The 24,282-nt window shown below is 42.3% G+C and overlaps 1 protein-coding gene across 1 annotated transcript; it reads left to right on the forward strand.

Moving 5' to 3' along the window:
• The first annotated feature begins 1,415 nt into the window (after positions 1-1,415).
• On the forward strand, positions 1,416-22,498 carry LOC112219151 (alpha-1,3-mannosyl-glycoprotein 4-beta-N-acetylglucosaminyltransferase C-like). Its single transcript, XM_024380357.2, has 4 exons — positions 1,416-1,491; positions 20,655-20,797; positions 20,882-21,029; positions 21,146-22,498. Coding segments are annotated over exons 1-4 (1,479 nt in total). The 5' UTR covers positions 1,416-1,490; the 3' UTR covers positions 22,333-22,498.
• The last annotated feature ends 1,784 nt before the right edge of the window (positions 22,499-24,282 follow it).

A 24,282-nucleotide genomic window follows, 5' to 3' on the forward strand; every position in this document is an offset into this window, starting at 1 on the left:
ATTCCATGTGTAACTCTGTGTTGTTGTTTGTGTCGCAGTGCTTTGCTTTATCTTGGCCAGGTTGCAGTTGTAAATGAGAACTTGTCTCAACTAGCCTACCTGGTTAAATAACGGTGAAATAAAAGACATTTATAAAAATAATCCACAGATTAAAGGGTAAACCGAGTTTGTTTCTAGTAGTCTCTCCTCCTTCAGGCTTCTTGTTCTTCTTTGGAGTGTGGACCTCAGTTCATCTTTCAATCACCCACATGGGTATATGATACTAAAAACCAATGAGGAGATGGGAGAGGCGGGACTTGCAGCACGTCACGCATCACAAATAAAACTAAGTTCTATTTTAGCGTGTGGCTACGCAGGCGCTCATTGCTGTGTGCGAGTAGTGTGGGTGCAATGGTTGAATAACATATGTGTAAATGTATTTTGCAATGCTCGCGCATGCGACGCGGGCATTGTGGTCAGCGTGTAGGAGTGTAGGAGTCAATGATGGATGTTTCCCTCAAACCAGGTTTCTCGCTACATTGACTACAATTATACCTAGTCAAAACAAGCTCACTGGAAAATGGAATACTGATGGAGATAGTTGTTATGAAGGTTGTTGTGAATGATACTGCAACACTCAAAAAGATGTCATAAATAGTGTCAGAAAGGTGTTATGAAAGGTTCCTTATGTGACTCACTCACCTGTTACCTTCTTATTTGGTCCATTTTGGTTATTCCTGCACGTTCAACTCCCGAACAAGGACAGCAAGGATTGTGTAAGGATAGCAAGGATCGTGTAAGGATAGCAAGGATCGTGTAAGGATAGCAAGGATCATGTAAGGATAGCGCTTTACAGATTTATTAGAACATTCCGGCATTGCATTAATTATATTTTGCCAACCAACTGCCATGGAATGAAGGGTGATTGATGGTTGAAGTCACACTGTAAATGTGTTTCGGTAATGACCACAATGTTTTTGAGATGCCACTAATGAGTGTGGCCATTAGGCACAAATGACATTCTAAAAACCTTCAACTGGGGAGAAGGGCTGGAAGGCCTCAGGTTGAACAGGTGCCCAGTATCTGTGTATCACCCAGTTAGTCTAATGGAAAAATAACACGTTCCTCCTTCCCCACCAATATACAGTATATAGATATGCTCATATATATATATATACATATGTTTATATGTATTTATATGTACATATTCTTATTCCATCCCTTAAGATTTGTGTGTAATCGGTAGTTGTTGGGGAATTGTTAGATTACTGTTAAATATTACTGCACTGTTGGAACTTAGAAGCACAAGCATTTCGCTACCCTCACATTAACATCTGCTAACCAATCTGATTTGAGTTGATAGATACCAGCTGAAAATGTGTCTGGTATGTGTCTATGGCTTTAAGGCTAACGTCTATGTTTATTTTTTTGTTTTTCAGATGCGTGACTGTTTGATCTGTGAAAAAGCGGCCAGCGGGTCACACATATTGGCACAAAAGAGAAGCTGACAAAGTAAGAGCCTCTTGGTGGATTCTTCACTCATTCTATTTCAATAGGATCTGACTTTGTGCTTCACTCTGTAAGCTCTGAAGACACAGATCCTATTAAGGGGGGCCTTCCGAGTGGCGCAGCTTAAGGTGTCACTACAGACCCGGTTCAATCCCAGGCTGTGTCACAACCGGCCGTGACCGGGAGTCCCACAGGGCGGCGCACAATTGGCCCAGTGTTGTCCGGGTTAGGGGAGGATCTGGCCAGGGGGGGCGGGGGGCTTTACTTGGTACATGGTGCTCTAGCGTCTCCTTGTCGCCTGCGGCTGATTTTGGTCGTCAGGTCCTCCGACACATTGGGGCGGCTGGCTTCCGGGTTAAGCGGGTAGGTGTTAACAAGTGCGGTTTGGCAGGTCATGTTTCGGAGGACGAATGACTCGACCTTCACCTCTCCTGAGCCCGTTGGGGAGTTGCAGCGATGAGACGAAGATCCTAATTGGATATCACGAAATTGGGGGTAAAATACAAAAAAATCCTTTGTGAGCTCTAGAAGTGTGATGAGAGAAGTAGCATCCAGAGTTACAAGCTAATCTATTTCACACATTTTTAAGTGTGTGATATTACCGTAATATGTGTGGGTTTGAAATGTTCTACTGTATGTATCAGACGTGTGGTTAACTTCTTGATACACCCATCCCGTTAGCGGGATCATTTTCGTCAACATTCGCTGAATTGCACAGCGCAAAATTTAAATTAAATTATTAAAAATATTTAATTTTCATGAAATCACAAGTACAATATAGCAAAACACAGCTTAGCTTGTTGTTAATCCACCTGGCGTGTCAGATTTCAAAAAAGCCTTTCGGCGAAAGCATACCAAGCGTTTATGTAAGGACATCTCTCTCAGCAGACAAAACATTACAAACAGATTGGTCATGAAAGTCAGAAAAGCAATCAAATGAATCGCTTACCTTTGATGATCTTCAGATGTTTGCACTCACGAGACTCCCAGTTACACAATAAATGTTCCTTTTGTTCCATAATACCTCCATTTGTTTGGCGCGTTATGTTCACAGGCTCGAGCGGTCACGATTGGGCAGACGAAAATTCCAAATAGTATCCGTAAAGTTCGTAGAAACATGTCAAATGTTTTTCTATAATCAATCCTCGGGTTGTTTTTACAATATATAATCAATGATATTTCAACCGGACTGTACCTTCTTCAATAGGAGAGAGAGAGAAAATGTCTGCTCCAAACTGTTGCACATGCAAAACGCTGCTGGCAACCAGCCATACAATGACGCGATGTGCCCTTTCTCGCTCATTTTTTCAAAATAAAAGCCTGAAACTATGTCTAAAGACTGTTCACAACATGTGGAAGCCATAGGAAAAGGAATCTGGTTGATATCCCTTTAAATGGAGTGAAGGCAAGCAATGGTACAGAGAGCTTTCAGGAAAAACAGCACTCCCGGGTTGGATTTTCCTCAGGTTTTCGCCTGCAATATCAGTTCTGTTATACTCACAGACAATATTTTGACAGTTTTGGAAACTGTAGAGTGTTTTTTATCCTAATATGACAATTATATGCATATTCTAGATTCTGGGCCTGAGAAATAGGCAGTTTCATTTGGGTACATTTTTCATTCAAACATCAAAATACTGCCCCCTACACTCAACAGGTTAAAGAGTGTCTTTCTAATGTCATTACCAGTATATATCTACTTTAGTCCATATTTCCCTTTTTGTTTTGGCCAAAATCCATGACATAAAGTCCCTGGTAATGGCTTTTTAATGAAGTCATGCAGTAACATTTATACTGTGAGGAAAGACAACATATCAATGGTACGTCTATGGCTGTGAGTTAATATCAGAATACTGTGTTGAGGTCAGGCAGCACTGTGTATGAAACAGGGTGAGGTGATCAGATTGTCTCTCTCTCTTTACGTCTGGCCCAGCCACACCACTACCATTATCTCTCCACTAGCTGAGGCCCTAAGAACTGAACACGCCATGAAGCCGGACTGAGTTTGACAAAAACAATGAAGTGCGCTTTTTCCGGTGGCCTCGAGTGTCTCTCTGAATAATGAGATGGGCCTTGTGGACCACCCTCTTTCTCCTTCACCCTCAGCCCATTCACTTCCCTGGGAAGATCGCAGAATCTCTAAAAAGAGGCATGTGAAACTTGTGATTTTTGAAAACACCAAGGTAATGAGGTTATGTTGTTGATCATTGCTCTTGTTTTCACAGTCCGCCACAACTAATGACAGAGCCATTAATGTATCCATCTATGATGCCAGCCTAGGCTCTCCTACAACCCACAAAGTAAATTGACTTTAGCAAGCAGGTGTGTCTTCTGATACATGCCTAAATGCCATGAATGCATTTTGGATTGATTTCTTCAGTAATAAGCCTCTTCTACAATCATAAGAACATTTTTATTTCCATCTATGCTTTTGGAGATTTGCCATAATGAGCCTTGGACGGCTTAAGTCCTTTTACCTGGAAGGATAACTGGCCGGTTAGCAGAGAAGTCCTTTCAACACCAGACACACACGTATACAGTACCAATAAGACTATACCAAGTAGTCTTTGAAAAATCCACTGAACTACATCCCAAAGGAAAGTCAACTAATTTGCTCTTTGTACGAGAGCATCTCAGTGCAGTGAGGCATCCCTATACCATCAGGCTTGAATGTTGACTTGCTGCAGGCAACAACACAGGGTTAAGCACACAGCCCCATCATGTGGCAAAATAAATATGTTTGACTGGTAGCCTAGTGGTTAGAGCGTTGGGCGAGCTGACAAGGGGAAAAATCTGTCGTTCTGCCCCTGAGCAAGGCAGTTAACCCACTGCAGTTAACCCACTGCAGTTAACCCACTGCAGTTAACCCACGCGGATGTGGATTAAGGCAGCCCACCACAACTCTTTAATTCAGAGGCGTTTGGTTAAATGTGGAAGACACATTTCAGTTGAATGCATTCAGTTGTACAACTGACCAGGTATCCCCTTTCCCTATACAACTGACTAGGTATCCCCCTTTCCCTATACAACTGACTAGGTATCCACCTTTCCCTATACAACTGACTAGGTATCCACCTTTCCCTATACAACTGACTAGGTATCCACCTTTCCCTATACAACTGACTGGGTATCCCCCTTTCCCTATATAAGTGACAAGGTATCCCCCTTTCCCTATATAACTGACAAGGTATCCCCCTTTCCCTATACAACTGACTAGGTATCCCCCTTTCCCTATACAACTGACTAGGTATCCACCTTTCCCTATACAACTGACTAGGTGTCCCCCTTTCCCTATACAACTGACTAGGTGTCCCCCTTTCCCAATACAACTGACTAGGTATCCCCCTTTTCCCTATACAACTGACTAGGTATCCCCCTTTCCCTATACAACTGACTAGGTATCCCCCTTTCCCTATACAACTGACTAGGTATCCCCCTTTCTCTATACAACTGACTAGGTATCGGTATCCCCCCCCCTTTCCCTATACAACTGACTAGGTATCCCCTTTCCCTATACAACTGACTAGGTATCGGTATCGGTATCCCCCCCCTTTCCCTATACAACTGACTAGGTATCCCCCTTTCTCTATACAACTGACTAGGTATCCCTCTTTCCCTATACAACTGACTAGGTATCCCCCTTTCCCTATACAACTGACTAGGTATCCCCTTTTCCCTATACAACTGACTAGGTATCCCCTTTTCCCTATACAACTGACTAGGTATCCCCCTTTCCCTATTATATTTATGGACAAACAAAAGCCACTAATACTCTCACACTTTAGGTAAATGCAGATGTGATTGTTATATTTTGAGGAGATTGTTATTCTTAATCTTACTTTGTCTCACTACCACTTGCAAGTTGTTGAAAAGCTTTTAAAACATTTTAATGATCAAGTCAAGTTCAATTTGAGCAATCCCCATAGAATAGAAAAACGATGAGTGAATACAGATTTGAGCACTATGAATAACCAGCTCTTGAAGTTGTTTAAAGTGAGAATGAGGGGATACAGATATACATCTACTAGAATGGAGATACACTGATGTGGGCAATGAACAATGAACAATGTGCATTAAAGATTCATGCAAACAGCTGTTCTTCCTACAGGACAGACAACAGGAACCAAAGCCTGTGTGCTCTCATTCCAGATCAGGGAGAAGGAGAGAGGAAGTGGGGGGATGTTTGCACATCATTATAACACTGTATATAGCCATAATATGACATTTGAGATGTCTATTCCTTTAAACATATGTTTCCCATGCCAATAAAGCCCTTTGAATTGAATTGAATAGGAGAGAGAGTATAAAAGAGAGAGAATACAGAATACAAAAACAAATAGAAAGGGAATAAGATAGAAAGGGACAGAGAGATTATCACCTGTCTGTCATCACCTGGCGGCTGATCAAAAGAGCCCATTGGCAGGCGGAGTACAGAATCCACTGGAGCCTCTTCTTTATGCCAAGTACCAGCTTCTCTGAGGTAGACAACACAAGAGTCTGGCTCCAGGCATGGAGTAGAGAGGAGGTGTGAGGAGGTCAGGAGGGATGTAGTGTGTGTCCTAGCATTTTTGGGGACCTAAGCAGATTTTTAGAGAGTTTGCAATTTTATAACTAATTTCACAGCACGTTTGCTGCAATTCTACACATTTTGCCATAAGGTGGAGAAATGTTTTTGCAGTTTTTAAGATCATTTCCCGCAATTCTACACATTTTGCCAGGACTTCTGCCATGTTAATATAATATCTATGTGAGACTAACTAAATCAATGGGGGCCCCCTGGAGGTCAGGGCACCTGGGCACGTGCCTGGTGTGTCCAGTCAGTAATTCGACCATGATTACAACAAGTTTAGATAGCTGACTAGACTAATTTACCAAAAATGGGAAAATTGAGTTACTGCATGCGTCGGGAATTGGAGTGTAGAATGAATGACCTGTCGGTTTGGAATGAGCTCTGTTTCAGTTCCTTTGTCAGGTTGAGTCATTCCAATTCTCCAATTCACACGTGTTAATTAATACACACTTGTGCATGTGTGAAATTGGACAAATACAAGCACCCACCAAATTAAATTATTATTATTTTCAAGTTATTGAGATTAACAGTTCCCTTTTTTTTGTGACATTTTCAAAAACCACTCTGACTTAATGGGCTTTGTAAGAGGGGACAGCCCCTGGTAGAAATACACTCATCTCTCCAGGTAAGGAGAAGACCATTATATCTTCCTGTGGAGAGGGAGGTCCAGAGCTTATCTGAATCTTCATCATCCCTTCCAAAGTGCTCTTCTAGCTGAATTAGAGAATAGTTTAGGCCTACAGTCTTGATGGACTCTTTTCTGAAAGTGACACTGCTGAAACTGGGCCTGAGCTTGTGCTGAAATGCTACTACTGGGAAGAGAAGCACACTGCAGAACTAATGAAATGGTCAACAAGATTTTCTCAAGATTATTTGATTGTTGCAGAGAGAGAGCGAGAGAGAGAGAGTGTGAGAGAGAGTGCGAGAGAGAGTGCGAGAGAGAGTGCGAGAGAGAGCGCGAGAGAGAGAGAGAGAGAGAGTGAACTACTCTAAGTACAAACATGACGATTATTAAAGCCTCTCGTGTTCAAATTAATTCACCAATTAAATATTGGGTGGTATTAAATTATGTGCATTTTGAAGTACTCGCTTCTTCTCTCTTGTTTAAAGAGTCTATCTACTTTGCAATCATAAAGATAACTAAAGCTTTGATGTTTCAGACAGTTGGGATGTAGATTTCACACTTTAGATTTCACATTTCACACTGTACGTAGATGTGCATTGTGCAAGGTTATTTTTTTGACCCCATAAGCATAAAACAGTCTCGCAGGTTTACCTCAAGTAAAATGTACACAAACTGAGTTTCTACACTTTTTAAATGTACCAAAATCAGTCTTGGGGAAAAGGAAGCTTGGTGGCTTTTGAAGAATTAATAAGCCTGTCTCATTTAGATGTGTCTAGCGTTGCAGGCAGCGTCTGGAAGCCCCAGTTTCAGCCTCTGGAAGCCCCAGTTTCAAATTTTCTTGACAGTGCTTTGATGATCACTGATAACGTAGCTAGACTCCCAAGGAGCGAAGCATCAACAATGCAGAGAGTCAGTGGAGACCAGCTCTACTGATCCTGACTGCAGAGAGTCAGTGGAGCCTCAGGTGTACCAGAGCTGAATCTTCAGTGTTGCTCTTATTAATTTGAGTGATGCTGTTTTTACCCGGTGGTGAACCTGTGTGTGAAACTCAAATCAAATCAAATTTATTTGTCACATACACATGGTTAGCAGATGTTAATGCGAGTGTAGCGAAATGCTTGTGCTTCTAGTTCCGACAATGCAGTAATAACCAACGAGTAATCTAACCTAACAATTCCAAATCTACTACCTTATACACACAAGTGTAAAGGGATAAAGAATATGTTCATAAAGATATGAATGAGTGATGGTACAGAGCGGCATAGGCAAGATGCAGTAGATGGTATTGAGTGCAGTATATACATATGAGATGAGTAATGTAGGGTATGTAAACAAAGTGGCATAGTTTAGTGGCTAGTGATACATGTATTACATAAAGATGCAGTAGATGATAGAGAGTATAGTATATACATATACATATGAGATGAATAATGTAGGGTATGTAAACATTATATTAAGTAGCATTGTTTAAAGTGGCTAGTGATATATTTTACATCAATTCCCATTATTAAAGTGGCTGGAGTTGAGTCAGTGTGTTGGCAGCAGCCACTCCACCGGTGGAACCCGGTGGTGAACCTGTGGTGGAACCCGGTGGTGAACCTGTGGTGGAACTCGGTGGTGAACCTGGTGATGAACCTGTGGTGAACCTGTGGTGGAACTCGGTGGTGAACCCGGTGGTGAACCTGTGGTGAACCTGTGGTGGAACTCGGTGGTGAACCTGTGGTGGAACCCAGTGGTGAACCTGTGGGTGAACATGTGGGTGAACCCGTGGGTGAACTTGTGTGTGTGAACCCGGTGGTGAACCTGTGGGTGAACCCGTGGGTGAACTTGTAGGTGAACCAATGGATGAACCTGTGGGTGAACCGGTGGTGAACCTGTGGTGAACTTGTGGGTGAACCCGGTGGTGAACCTGTGGGTGAACCCGGTGGTGAACCTGTGTGTGAACCCGTGGGTGAACCTGTGGGTGAACCCGTGGGTGAACCTGTGGGTGAACCGGTGGTGGACCCGGTGGTGAACTTGTGGGTGAACCCGGTGGTGAACCTGTGGGTGAACCCGGTGGTGAACCTGTGTGTGAACCCGGTGGTGAACCTGTGTGTGAACCTGTGTGTGAACCCGTGGGTGAACCTGTGGTTGAACCCGTGGGTGAACCTGTGGGTGAACCCGTGGGTGAACTTGTGGTTGAACCCGGTGGTGAACCCGTGGGTGAACCTTTGAGTGAACCTGTGCATGAACCAGTGGGTGAACTTGTAGATTAACCTGTGGGTGAACCCGGTGGTGAACCTTTTAAGAGGCATACATAGGCAACCACAGCCCTGTTCACTTACAACACCATACACTTTCCACACGTTGTTACAAGGTTATACGACTGTTAGAACTTGTATTTAACCACATAACCTGTAGATTGATGCATTGAGCTGCATTTAGACTGAAATAGCAGAGCAATGAGCAAATTATCGCCCGAATTAAACCAATTACAATTGATTTGGTGAGAACATGGGTAGACTTTTCAACCGCCTGCAGTGAAGTAGTAATCCAGTGGTCTTGGAGGAAATCTGTGTGGTAGTACTGGTCTTTCATTACTCTGTCAGACAGATAGACCTACAGAGGAGCAGATTGGGAACTAGACAGACAGACCTACAGAGGAGCAGATTGGGAACTAGACAGACAGACCTACAGTCCCTGATGCTGATCCTGTCCCTGATCCTGATCCTGTCTCTAATCCTGAACCTGATCCTGATCCTGAACCTGATCCTGTCCCTGAACACAATCCTGTCCCTGATTCTGGTCCTGATCCTATCCCTGAACCTGATCCTGTCCCTGATCCTGAACCTGATCCTGTCACTGATCCTGAACCTAATCCTGTCCCTGAACACAATCCTATCCCTGTCCCTGATCCTGGTCCTGATCCTATCCCTGAACCTGATCCTGTCACTGATCCTGTCCCTGATTCTGAACCTGATCCTGAAACTGAACCTGATCCTGTCCCTGATCCTGAACCTGATCCTGAAACTGAACCTGATCCTGTCCCTGATCCTGAACCCAACTCAGATACTTCTGCTACTACATGTTCACCCCTCCTGTCAGCTGAGTCACTGTGTCACTGTGTTCTAGAGCAGCGCCTCCCTGCAGCCTCACTACCCAGCTCCAATAGAGGGGGTTGGTTCTGGTGTCACCAACCCCCTGTGTGATTAATCAACACTGCCTGTTGGAAACAATTGTATATAACGATGTTCATCAGTCATTACATCGTTTTTTCCCCTTTACCTGTACCACTGAGATCAACCCTGCAGGACCCACTTATTGATGCTACCTTACAATTACTCTGGTGGTCACTATGGAGACCAACATCTAATCAAGACCTGTATACAGCACCCTTGAATCTTCTCCTACTATCTCCTGAAATGTTAACTTCAAGACTGTAGTGATTTTTATTGGTATTTTTGGGGTTGTAAACACTAACAAAACATGCCCAGTGAATTTTACTACAAGGTAGTATAAGGGAGGGAAGTGACGTGTTTACAAGACAATAGGCTTGTGAATACAGGTTTTATTTGACATGGGCAGGGCACATTACACAACGTTTCAGTGTTCACATCAATGTAAATGTGGTGGACTTAGCAAAAGTTGTCCTTTTCATCTGTAATAATATCTTACCTAATAATGTTATTCCCTATTGTATCTACAGCCATTCTCTCACATGTAAAATCATTTGAAATCAAATGAAAAATCAAAATAACAGATTTTCCCACAGTCTGATATCACCCCTATTCTCTTCTTGGCATTTGTGCAACAACACACACTGTCATGTCTCCTGAATGATCCATGGCAAGTGTGGTCCCTGAGGGCATTATTGACAAGAGGGCTATTCGTCATTGGAAATGGGACTCAGACTAGCTGGATAGTTCCCAATCCTCCGCCTGGTGCAACGCTGACAGACAGTCATCACGCTGGGAAAGTCTCCAACAATATCATATTCCAAAGCCTGATGGCCCAGGGCCTCAAGCAACTGGAATAATGTAATGATAGGGAATTGATTATATCTACGCTGGAGACCAGACTGAGCAATGACCTCAGTCAAATGTGTTGTGAGTAGTGTACCCACCCACATGCCAAGATGCGAATCACCTCCCATTGATGCTTATTGGGCCAATGGATGATTCATGAGACAAATACATCAACAATTGAGCAATTTTGTTCTGGGTGCCGAGATTAACGATTTAGTCAACTTTTTTTATTTTTTTAAACGTCATTTCAACGTACTGTAGAAATGTGGGCCGTTTTTGGTTGACACAGTCAGATTTTTACCTTTATTCACCCAGTCAAAAAGACCGCCAGAAGTTTGTTGAATTCCCTATGTGTTATCACTATCTTTTCAACCATCTAAAAGCACAACCACATTCACATGGGAATACAATATCAGATGTTTTCTATTTATACAGCAACTTAATGTGTTATCACCGTGCTTCATCCAGCAGAGCCAAATGACATGGATGGCAGTTGAGATTACATTACAAGTACATAGTGCAATTGATCAATGCTGTTGGAGATTCTGACATATTTATATTGTGAAGATCTCCACAGACCTGCGACATGCTATCTTGACCATGCATGCGTTCTATGATTACATAATAAGACTTTTACAGTTACAGTAACCTCACTCATTTTAAGGTTGTTACATTAGTTTGTAAGATAGTCTAAAGTTAAGGCTATCTACTGTACTTACAAAAGTCATATTGAATTGTGATACATTGACTATGCAACCAAATATCAACATTTAAAGGAGATGTACAGGTCATTCTGAAAGTATTCAGACCTCTTGACTTTTTCCACATTTTGTTACGTTACAGCTTTATTCCAAAGTGTGAGGAGCTTACACTTCACTAAACCCCATTATCTGGCTGTTCCTAAGGCATGCTTCTGACATGATACCACTACAGGAAAGCTGATTAATTACTCCCTTTACCTTTTGAGGTTGGTCCTGATAAGTATCTATTTCACCCTGAGGGGGGAGCGAGAGCAGTGTTTTCTCTCTCCATCTCCCATCTTCTTTATTTAAAAAAATGTAACTAGGTTACATAGTATAACTTTAGACCGTCCCTTCGCCCATACCCGGGCGCAAACCAGGGACCCTCTGCACACATCAACAACAGTCACCCACGAAGCATCGTTACCCATCGCTCCACAAAAGCCGCGGCCCTTGCAGAGCAAGGGGAACAACTACTTCAAGGTCTCAGAGCAAGTGATGTCACCGATTGAAACGCTATTTAGCGCGCACCACCGCTAACTAAGCTAGCCGTTTCACATCTGTTACACTCACCCCCCTTTTGACCTCCTCCTTTTCCACAGCAACCAGTGATCCGGGTCAACAGCATCAATGTAACAGTATAACTTTAGACCGTCCCCTCGTCCATACCCGGGCGCGAACCAGGGACCCTCTGCACACATCACATGGGACTCCCAATCACAGCCGGATGTGATACAGCCTGAATTTTAACCAGGCACTATAGTGACGCCTCTTGCACTGAGATGCAGTGCTTTAGACTTCTGTGCCACTCACACCACCCCATAATGAAAAAGTGAGAACAGGTTTTTAAAAATGTTTGCAAATTTATTACAAATAAAAACCAGAAATACCTTATTTACATAAGTATTCAGACCCTTTGCTATGAGTCTCAAAATTGAGCTCAGGTGCATCCTGTTTCCATTGATCATCCTTGAGGTGTTTCAAAAACTTGATTGGAGTCCACCTGTGGTACATTCAATTGATTGGACATGATTTGGAAAGGCACATACCAGTTTATATAAGTATCCACAGTTTTACAGTGCATGTCAGAGCAAAAACCAAGCCATGAGGTTGAAAGAATTGTCTGTAGAGTTCCGAGACAGGATTGTGTCGAGGCACAGATCTGGGGAAGGGTACCAAAACATTTCTGCAGCAATGAAGGTCCCCAAGAACACAGTGGCCTCCATTCTTAAATGGAAGAAGTTTGGAACCACCTAGATTTTTCCTAGAGCTTGGCCACCTTGCCAAACTGAGCAATCGGGGGAGAAGGGCCTTGGTTAGGAAGGTGACCAAGAAACCAATGGTCACTCTGACAGAGCTCCAGAGTTTCTCTGTGGAGATGTGAGAACCTTCCAAAAGGACAACCATCTCTGCAGGACTCGACCAATCAGGCCTTTATAGTAGAGTGGCCAGACGGAAGCCACTCCTCAATAAAAGGCACATGACAGCCCGCTTGGAGTTTGCCAAAAGGCAACTAAAGGACTCAGACCATGAGAAACAAGATTCTCTGGTCTGATGAAACCAATATTGAACTATTTAGCCTTAATGCCAAGCATAACGCCTGGAGGAAACCTGGTACCATCCCTACGGTGAAGCATGGTGGTGGCAGCGTCATGCTGTGGGGATGTTTTTCAGCAGAAGGGATTGGGAGACTAGTTAGGATTGGGGGAAAGCTGAACGGAACAAAGTACAGAGAGATCCTTGATGAAAACCCGCTCCAGAATGCTCATGACCTCAGACTAGGACAAAGTTTCACCTTCCAACAGGACAACAACCCCAAGCACACAGCCAAGATAACGCAGGAGTGTCTTCGTGACTAGTCTCTGAAGGTCCTCGAGTGGCCCAGCCAGAGCCCGGACTTGAACCGATCAAACATCTCTGGAGAGACCTAAAAATAGCTGTGCAGCAACACTCCCCATGCAACCTGACATAGCTCGAGAGGATCTGCAGATAAGAATGGGAGAAACTCAACAAATACAGGTGTGCCAAGCTTGTAGTGTCATATCCAAGAAGACTCGAGGCTGTAATCGGTGCCAAAGTTGCTTCAAAAAAGTACTGAGTAAAGGGTCTGAATACTTATCTAAATGTGATATTTCCAGTTTTTTTTATATACATTTTCAAAAAATTCGAAGAACTTGTTTTTGCTTTGTAATTATGGAGTATTGTGTGTAGATTGATGAGGAGAAAAAAAAACATTTTTATCAATTTTAGAATAAGGTTGTAATGTAACGAAATGTGGAAAAAGTCAAGGGGTCTGAATACTTTTTTGGGGTTTAGTGAAGTGTGAGCTCCTCATACTTTGGAATAAAGCTGTAACGTAACAAAATGTGGAAAAAGTCAAGAGGTCTGAATACTTTCAGAATGACCTGTACATCTCCTTTAAATGTTGATATTTGGTTTTTGTATCTAATGCTTGGATAGTTTCATCTGAGCCACTGGCTTAATCCTATTTTTTTACTTTTATTTTTGGTTTAGTTGGAGATGTGAATCCAACATATAATTTGATAGCCTATTAACTTGTCAACAAGTTATTTACTGTATTTGCAAAAGTAACATTGAGTTTGTGTTTGGTTGTCAACACAACAAAATATCAACATTTGAAGGAGATGTATATTTTGTGCCAGTGATCTAGTGTGATTTTAATTCCAGTTTGTCTACAAATGTATAATTGATATGTTGCATTCACCGTCTCCATCTCAACCAAAAAATCTAAGTTAAAGAAAAGGACATCAAATCAAACTTTAAATGCACGTTTAATAAAGTTTTATTTGATTTAGTTTAACTTAGATTTTGGTTGAAATGGAGACATGAATCCAACATATTCATTATTAAAGGAAAATTCCTCCCAAAACTATCTTTTGGGATTCTTTTCATTTGTCCATTGTTGCCATAGTTCTAACATGTTTTGCTTGACAGCAATGACATTTTCAAGATGTGTAACTTTCAAATTACAGAAATAATCAATTTATGATGTATGTATGATCAAATTCAACATATTTCATATTTCATTTGTCTATGTTGAAAATTGGTTTCGTGATGACATAATTAAGTGGTTGAAATTTCACTTTTTGCAAAAAATGTATTTTCTACATAGATTCCACATCACAATACTTGACAAATTACGTTGAAACAACATTGATTCAACCAGTTTGTGCCCAGTATAACTTGCACTGTTCACTGACTGTCTCCCTGTGTAGAAACACAGGGGTCTGGATGGATCCAGTGGTCCACTAGTTCTAGATTTTACAATCTGTAAAATAATGTAGAGTAACCAATTGATCAGCCCTGGGAACTGACAGTTCATCTTACATCAAATATCAACAGTTGCACTGGAAACATTCAGGTGGAACAGCATGAGATAAAAACAGAGATGATGCAATTAACCAGTTAAGTGTAACTAAATGTAAACGAAAATGTAATCTACGCCTAGTAGTTAAAGTGATGGGTCAGTAACCGAAAAGTTACTGGATCAAATCCCCGAGCTGACAAGGTAAAAAGAAAAAGATGTCGTTCTGCCCCTGAACAAGGCAGTTAACTCATTGTACCCCGGTAGACCGTCATTGTAAATAAGAATTTGTTCTTAACTGACTTCCCTAGTTAAAATAAAGGTAAAATAAATAAATATATAGTCATAATTTATTATGAGGCAGCCATAAACAATAACTAGTAATGCTGCATACTCAAAGAAATTATTTAAAAAAATATAAACTGCTGAAGACTCATTGGAGGTGACAGACAGCTGTTGCAAACAAGAGTTTCAATTGGACAAAGTCAGGTACTTTTATCCCTGTTTCGTTTGCCCCATGTTTAAGAAGCGTTTTTTTTCAACAGAATTGGTGGAATGAATACAACCCTGATCACACGTAAACACAGATAATTTTCATAGCAGCCACGTTGTATTCCATCTCGCCTCTATGTACTCTCCTCCTCTCACCCTTTCCCTTCTTTTGTGGACTTCAATGCACAACACATCAGCTGTACGTAACCAGGCAAATAACCTTTCCAAGCCAAACCATGTCCTAACCGTTACACACAGGGTACATCGTTGTCCCCATATTAGCTCAAGTAATGTCCTAGTCAACATAGCTAATAGAACTGATGCGCTAGTAAACCCGCTACAATCGTGCAGTAACGTTAGTGTAAAGTCAATAAGCAGTTTAGCAGTTACACTGGCGGGCCCCGGTGTCACATTCTGACCTTTATTTCCTTTGTTTTGTCGTTATTTAGTATGGTCAGGGCGTGAGTTGGGGTGGGCAGTCTATGTTTGTTTTTCTATGATTTTGGGATTTCTATGTTTCGGCCTAGTATGGTTCTCAATCAGAGGCAGGTGTCATTAGTTGTCTCTGATTGAGAATCATACTTAGGTAGCCTGGGTTTCACTGTTTGTTTGTGGGTGATTGCCTATGTTAGTTGCTTGTGTCAGCACAGTTCTCATTATAGCTTCACGGTCGTTATTCGTTTATTGTTTTTGTATAGTTTGTATTCAGTGTTCAGTGCTTTCTTTAATTTAAAAAATCATCATGAACACATACCACGCTGCATTTTGGTCTGCTCCTTACGACGATCGTGACACCCGGTGGCAATACATTAATAAAACCAAAAGCTTACCTTGACTTGGAAGAGTTCCAGTGTTGTATTGGATAGTCATAGCCAACTAGCTAAGTTAAGTTAAACTGAAAGTGAAAAAAAAACATAATAATCTCTCCCTCTCCCTCTTTCTCTTGCTTCTACTTCATTCTTGAAGAAATCGATTTGCTGAAAACTGTTCAACTATTGTCTTTCTCTCTCTATGAGTCAACTACTCACCACATTTTTTGCACTGCAATGCTAGCTAGCTGTAGTCTATGCTTTCAGTACTAGATTCATTCTCTGGTCCTTTGATTGGGTGGACAACATGTCAGTTCAAGCTGCAACAGCTTCGATAGGTTGAAGGACGTCCTCCGGAATTTGTCATAATTACTGTGTAAGTCTATGGAAGGGGGTTAGAACCAAGAGCCTCCTAGGTTTTGTATTGAAGTCAATGTACCAAGAGGAGGATGGAAGCTAGCTGTCCTCCAGCTACACCATGGTTCTACCCTACAGAGTGCTGTTGAGGCTACTGTAGACCTTCATTACAAAATAATGTTTTTTTTTGGCGAAATGTCAATATATTTTTATAGTTTTATCTAAAAAGGATAACTTTTATTGTTTTACAATTTAAAAAATTAAAAAATTCACTGAGGAGGATGGTCCTTCCATTCCTCCTCGGAGGAGCCTCCACTGGTATGTTTAGTGTTAGAGAAAATGTGGATATTATTTAAGTCTCTTTAGGTCAAAATGTTTCACAGAGCTCTAGCTTGGCTTCCTGAACTCGTTAGGAACTCGCCTCCCACCTCAGTCTATGACAAACAGAAAGTGTTTTTTTGTTTAAAATCTATGAATTATTTTAGATGAATGGCTATAAATCTCTGAATGTGCTACAATGTAATGATGGTATTCTTTGTCAGTGGCTGAGCTGTAGGAGCCAAGAGTTGATGGACAGTCGGAAGAGCGAATTAAATGGTAGGTGGGACATCCCAGCTTCAAGTGGTTTCAGATTTCACATACTACTTCACACAGATAAAGAAAAAAATGACTGTCTGTGGGAACCAGGGCTTTTGCTCAATGCAAGCCATTTCGATCTACATGTCGATTGTTAAGCAAAAATGATGGTCGGAACCGGTACCAGAAAGGACACCTTATATTTAAGAGGTTTTAATTAAAGGAATCCTGTGGCTACATACATATTGGCCAGCAAATCTCAGCTGCATCTCCAGCTCCTCATAGCTGTGTGCATGTCTGATGGATATATCCATATCATTTGGAAGAAGTACCCCATCTTCCTATTTCCTCTTCTTTGTTGTTTCAATAGTCATTGTTATTAGTGACGTTATGAATGTTTTCCCCGAGACACAATAAAACAAACTGAAATGTCCACTAACACCCATGACCAAGATAATCGATTTCTCTTTCCTCCAGCTGAGCTCTGACATCCCCACACAAACAAGAGGAGAGAAAGAGCAGGCCAGGCCAGGCTCAGTGCCCATCATCACTCATCCTGAACACCAGGCAATAATCCTCCATGCATTTCCAATCTAAGACAGAATGAAACAAGGTGACAAAATGGACTCCACAGTCCGTCACAGCCCAGCAGCACTGTGCAGGGTGGGGTGGGGAGTGAGAGGACACTCAATGACACCATAACCATATTCAGCATCACTGCTATTTGGAAGGAGAGAGACGACCATTGTTTATGGACTGCTATAGCTGAGTGAATAAATGGTGTAGCTTTATGTACACCATGATCATATGTTGAATATAATATTTTAAGGCTATGGATAATAACAGGCATCACCCATTCAATAAGGGCCTCATAGATCAAGTAGCTGACTGGGTTGGTTGAAGAGATTGGTGTCACATGGTGGCTACTTCTCATTTTTACAGGGTAAATGTGACTGTAATTTGTAGTATAATTTAGTATTTTTAGTGGTGAATTTGATGAAATTGTACGTTTAAGACCAATGAAGCTCTTCTGTGGCTGGCTGGTTGCAGTTCTTCAGCCCACACTGTAACATCACATTACTGTGCTGAAGACTACACACAGTGTTGGGCATGAATATTTGAAGAGGCCGGTGCAAAGCTTGGAGAACTTTAAACTCGACTCACTGGTCCCCATGTTTGACAAGGCAACAACAAGTTGGCTGATGCAGAAACGGACTGGCGCCTAGGCTACATGTTACCTGAATGTTGACAGCAAACAAATGAACAATAGTGTTTACCAAATGGCTTTGATGTACAACACACCCGCTTATTAAAATGGCATCTCATTAGCTGCATTGAGCAGCCGTTTTACATAAGATTAATTGGCTTTTTTTAAAGCACTTTTTCTTCATTATCCTTCTGTGTTGCAAATGGATTGACTCAAACAGCGATGTATATTCATATTAATTTTACAGGAAGTTTGGAAATGGTTAGGAAATGAGCCAAAGGTGGACCTCGGCTGGTGTGCTGGCAGTTAGTTGTCTGTAAAGACTATATTCACCTCTTCAATAATATGTTTTTCTTTATGGGAAGAGTACGATCAATTTGTTCCTGTCAGCATACATTCATCTCAGAGGCTGTTTATACTGTACATTACAGAAAATGTTCATTTGTAAATCAGACAACCCTGCAATAGCACAGCTCATATTTCTACCAACATACTGCAGGTCTGTCAGCAACACTTCCAGGTACACCAAACTCTCTCCCACTTCTGTCCTATATTGGGGAACAATATGCTCCTATTGAATAAGGCTTTTGATCCAAGCTGCTTCCAGAGTGAAAGCTCTCTGAGTATTTACCTTTAAGATCAGAAGGAAACATGAAAGGCTTTGTGGTTCCATCAGTGGCGAGCGTAACGAGGACGGGAGGAATGATTCATGTGTAAACAAGCCTCTCCCAGGCCCTTCTCTGAAGTTTGCACTTTGACCCAGATTAGCTCTCTGCCAGAGGTCCACTGGGAATGGCTGGAGATGGAGGGCCGTACAACACACTGTACAAGTGTGTGTATGTCTCAGCGCACACACATGCACACCACACTTACATACATACACACACTCGCACACACACACAGTACATTACATGTATACATATGCATATCACCGATCCTCTGCCAAGTTTCACAGAGCGTGCGAGACCTGGAGAGGCCTACAAGCCACAGTGTCTCGTAACCACTGTGACATTTGGTGGAGGATCAGTGATGATCTGGGGGTGCTTCAGCAAGGCTGGAATCGGGCAGATTTGTCTTTGTGAAGGACGCATGAATCAAGCCACGTACAAGGTTGTCCTGGAAGAAAACTTGCTTCCTTCTGCTCTGACAATGTTCCCCAACTCTGAGGATTGGTTTCTCCAGCAGGACAATGCTCCATGCCACATAACCAGGTCAATCAAGGTGTGAATGGAGGACCACCAGATCAAGACCCTGTCATGGCCAGCCCAATCTCCAGACCTGAACCCCATTGAAAACTTCTGGAATGTGATCAAGAGGAAGATGGATGGTCACAAGCCATTAAACAAAACTGAGCTGCTTGAATTTTTGAGCCAGGAGTGGCATGAAGTCACCCAACATCAATGTGAAAGACTGGTGGAGGGCATACCAAGACGCATGAAAGCTGTGATTGAAAATCAGGGTTATTCCACCAAATGTTGATTTCTAAACTCTTCTTAAGTTAAAACATTCGTATTTTGTTGTTTAAAAATAAATATGAACTTATTTTATTTGCATTATTCTAGTTCTGACATCACTGCATATTTGTTTTATTATTTTGACCAGTTGTCATTTTCTGCAAATAAATGCTCTAAATGACAAAATTTTTACTTGGAATTTGGAAGAAATGTTGTCAGTAGTTTATAGAATAAAACAATGCCAGCAGCATACCACCCTGCATACCACTGCTGGCTTGCTTCTGAAGCTAAGCAGAGTTGGTCCTGGTCAGTTCCTGTGTGGGAGACCAGATGCTGCTGGAAGTGGTGTTGGAGGGCCTGAGGTCATTATAGATCCTATGGCACTTATCGTAAGAGTAGGGGTGTTAACCCTGGTGTCCTGGCTAAATTCCCAATCTGGTCCTCAAACCATCACCGTCACCTAATAATCCCTAGTTTACAATTAGCTCATTCATCCCCCTCCTCTCCCCTGTAACTATTCCCCAGGTCGTTGCTGCAAATGAAAACGTGTTCTCAGTCAATTTACCTGGTAAAATAACGAATAAATAAATCTGTTCATTTTACCCAAACACATACCTATAAACAGTAAAACCAGAGAAACTGATCATTTTGCAGTGGTCTCTTAATTCTTTCCAGAGCTGTACATACCTTACATATGCATACATGCACAGCTGAATTCGAACAAGCACAAAAAACACACTGTACAGGCAGTTCTGTGTACGCACTCACATAGACATACTGTACATTCAACAAAACTGGATTGACTTTGGGGGATGTAGATCAATATCACCTACCAGACAGTCTACAGACAGTCTTTTGCGAATGAAAACTACCAATTTGTTCAAACAACTTGCTTTAGGGGATTAAATAAAAATCTTCCAGTGAGCTCTACAGGAAATCTGTGCGCATCAATGATATCCTTTAACTGATTAGGCTCTGTTTTAATGCTGTTATTTCTCTTCCACCAGTGACTGTCACCATCATGAGGCTGGTGTGGAAGTCCCTGGACAAGATGAGGTATTTCCGTAAACGCTCCACCATCCCCTTTCTGGGGGTCCTGATCACCTGTCTCCTCTTCTTCAATCTCTACATGGAGGATGGATACATGATGGTAGGCTGTCTCTGGATCTTCCTTCCTATGATGTCATATTTGTATTTTACATTTTGAGTAAAAATGCTGTCGTCGTTTTTTTAGGAGGCGGGTAAAAGACCTCTGAGAGAGACATCAATGCATCCTTCAAACACTGAGAGATATGTTCACACCTTCAGAGACCTCACTAATTTCTCTGGAACCATAAACGTCACATATCGTTACCTCGCTGGGACCCCACTGCCCCGAAAGAGTAAATGTACCTTTTAAATATACCTGTAGATACACATGTATTTCATCCTGAAAGTCATTGATTTGTCTTTTTTATTATTATTATTTATATAGTCATATCAATGTTTGTGTTTGCAGAATATCTAACCATTGGATTGTCATCCGTGAAAAGAAAAAGAGGAAATTACCTCATGGAGACGATCAAATCTATTTTTGACCAGTCCAGTTATGATGAGCTGAAAGAGATTGTGGTGGTGGTCCACCTGGCAGACTTTGACCTGGCCTGGTGTGAAAACCTGGTGCAGGACATTTCCAGGAAGTTTGCCCACCACATCATCGCTGGGCATCTCCTGGTGATCCATGCCCCTGAGGAGTACTATCCATCACTGGATGGGCTAAAAAGGAACTACAATGACCCAGAGGACAGGGTACGATTCCGCTCCAAGCAGAACGTGGACTATGCCTTTCTCCTCAACTTCTGCACCAACCTCTCTGATTTCTACATGATGCTGGAGGATGATGTGCGCTGCTCACGGAACTTTCTGACATCCCTGAAGAAGGTGGTCACCTCCAGGGAAGGCTCCTACTGGGTGATGCTGGAGTTCTCCAAGCTTGGCTACATAGGGAAGCTCTACCACTCAAGAGACCTGCCACGCCTGGCACACTTCTTGCTCATGTTCTACCAGGAGATGCCCTGTGACTGGCTCCTCATTCACTTCCGGGACCTGCTTGCCCAGAAAGACGTGATCCGCTTCAAGCCCTCCTTGTTCCAGCACATGGGCTACTACTCCTCATATAAAGGGGCAGAGAACAAGTTGAAGGATGATGACTTTGAAGAAGACTCCATTGATATCCCTGACAACCCTCCTGCTAGCCTGCACACAAACATTCATGTATTTGAAAACTATGACGCCACCAAGGCTTATAGCAGTGTGGACGAATACTTTTGGGGGAAACACCCCTCTACCGGAGACTTCTTTGTCATTATCTTACACGAACCAACTCAAATCAGCAAGATAAAAATTGTGACAGGAACGGACGATCGTCAGAACGACATCCTGCACCATGGAGCTCTGGAAGTAGGAGAGAAGCTGGTGGGGACAAAAAGAGGAAGGCAGTGTTCTACCTACATCACGTTAGGGGAGTTTAAATATGGCAACATTGAGGTTCAAGACGTGGACCACAAGATTGCCTTTGACATTGAGTGTGTTCGTATTGTGGCGACTGCCAGTCAGAAAGAATGGCTGATCATTAGGACTATAAGTCTGTGGACGGCACAACCTCCCAGTCAATGGTACACGGAGGGACCATACCGTTTAGACTAAAGTTTTATATTCACGTGCCTATTCATTTATATTGATTATATGTTGGAGGCTCTATGGTTTCTTTTATTATCCGTTATATTTGACATACAGTAAATATTTGAGGATTTGAACGTTAATTGGGTTCAACGTTGTATTTTTGTTATAAAATAAAATACAGACAAATGGGTTTCCGTTTCTAAAAGAGCACTTAACAATGTTAGTGATTTTCACAGTTTTACAGAAAATACCATCTCTATCATAACAAACCATTCATAAACCAGTCAATATCTAATTTGCAGAGGAATGACCTGTGATTGCCTTTTCTTCACATGTTTTCTCAATAGCAGATGTATAGCAGCCATGTATTTAATGTTGCAGCAATTATACTGACACAAGTGTGTTTTAAGATTCCTGTGTTATTTCATTGTCAAGTGGAGTACAAAACACTTGTTTTTTCCCATCTTCAGAGGAGCTGTGATACAGTCCAAACCACTCTGAGGAATGAGGTAGAGCTTTCTACACATACAGTATTGACTTCGGTGAATTGGGTGATGTGTGGCCCTCTTTTCCTGGAATTACAATAAACATTTTCTTTAAAAAAACAACAACCAACAACATCAACTTAGTGAAGCTCTTGAGCATTGGTTGATCACAGTGGAATGGCTGGAATGGAATAAACGGAACAGAGTCAAATGTGTGGTTTCCATATATTTGATGTATTTGATACAATTTAATTTATTCCATTCCAGCCATTACAATGAGCCTGTCCTCCTATAGCTCCTCCCACCAGCCTCCACTGGTTGAACATCTCTTTGAAGAACTGCATCATTTGTGGGGTATTGTGTTCTACTTAGACCAAGAGAGGAGAGTAGTGCCCCCTACTGGTTCTTCAAAACCCCTTCTAGCAGTACAGTACTTGGCCAGAGAGGAGTAGATGGAGCAAGAGGCCCAACTCCCCCCTCACTTCCTTTCCGCCTGTGCCTTGGTACTTTAATTGCTGGTAGTTGTTCATGTTGGTAGTTGACCAGCAGGCATGCCACTGTGAACAGTTGAATGATTATATCTGACAGGTACATCACTGTCTCAAAGAGCTTGTGGTCTTTGACTCTACACATTGTCCTATCTACCGGTCCCCTCAGTTTTGCAATGATCTGTGTCTCATCCGGCAGGTAGCCAGTAACCGGAAGGTTGCTAGACCGAGTCCCTGAGCTGACAAGGTAAAAATATGTCTTTCTGCCCCTGAGCAAGGCAGTACCCGGGTGCCGAAGACATGGATGTCGATTAAGGCAGCCCCCCGCACCTCTCTGATTCAGAGGGGTTGGGTTAAATGCGGAAGACACATTTCAGTTGAATGCATTCAGTTGGACAACTGACTAGGTATCCCCTTACCCTTTCATCATCCATCACATTGCGCCCTGCTGACATCTGTGTGCCCTTTGACCAGGAAGTTGGCCGTTGGAACTTAAAAGGTCGTCCACACCGGGGCCCTTATCCACCATAATGGCCGCGTCTGTAGTGAGTAGGGGAACGATGCCATACTGCAGGAATATCTCCTAAACACTTACAGCTCCAGGATAGAGTGCAGATACAGACGTGACTGCGCCATGTAGTCCCACCATTACCTTGAAGGTGGAGACAGACTGTACAGCTGTGTCATGACGTTGCCTCTTTGGGTGTGGCGAGCCCCATTCCCCTCTCCCTACCTCCCCCTTTCCTCCTTCAACTAGGCTGTTGTGGCCAGAGAGACATCGTAAATTCCTGAGGATCTGCTCATGGACACACAGTATAGAGAGAGTACATTTTCATAGAGAACAAAGGAATTCCTTCCATCTCACAGAACTTGATGTAGGAACAAATGTCATGTTCCGGAGAAAGTATAAAAGATCGGTGAAGAATCCAGCTACGAACTGGTCCGTTTGTTACAACTTGGGGAAGCTCATGGGACACGGTGTGGCCACATTACCATAACGC

Source organism: Oncorhynchus tshawytscha, linkage group LG19 (assembly GCF_018296145.1).
Source record: "Oncorhynchus tshawytscha isolate Ot180627B linkage group LG19, Otsh_v2.0, whole genome shotgun sequence".
Classification (NCBI taxonomy): domain Eukaryota; kingdom Metazoa; phylum Chordata; class Actinopteri; order Salmoniformes; family Salmonidae; genus Oncorhynchus; species Oncorhynchus tshawytscha.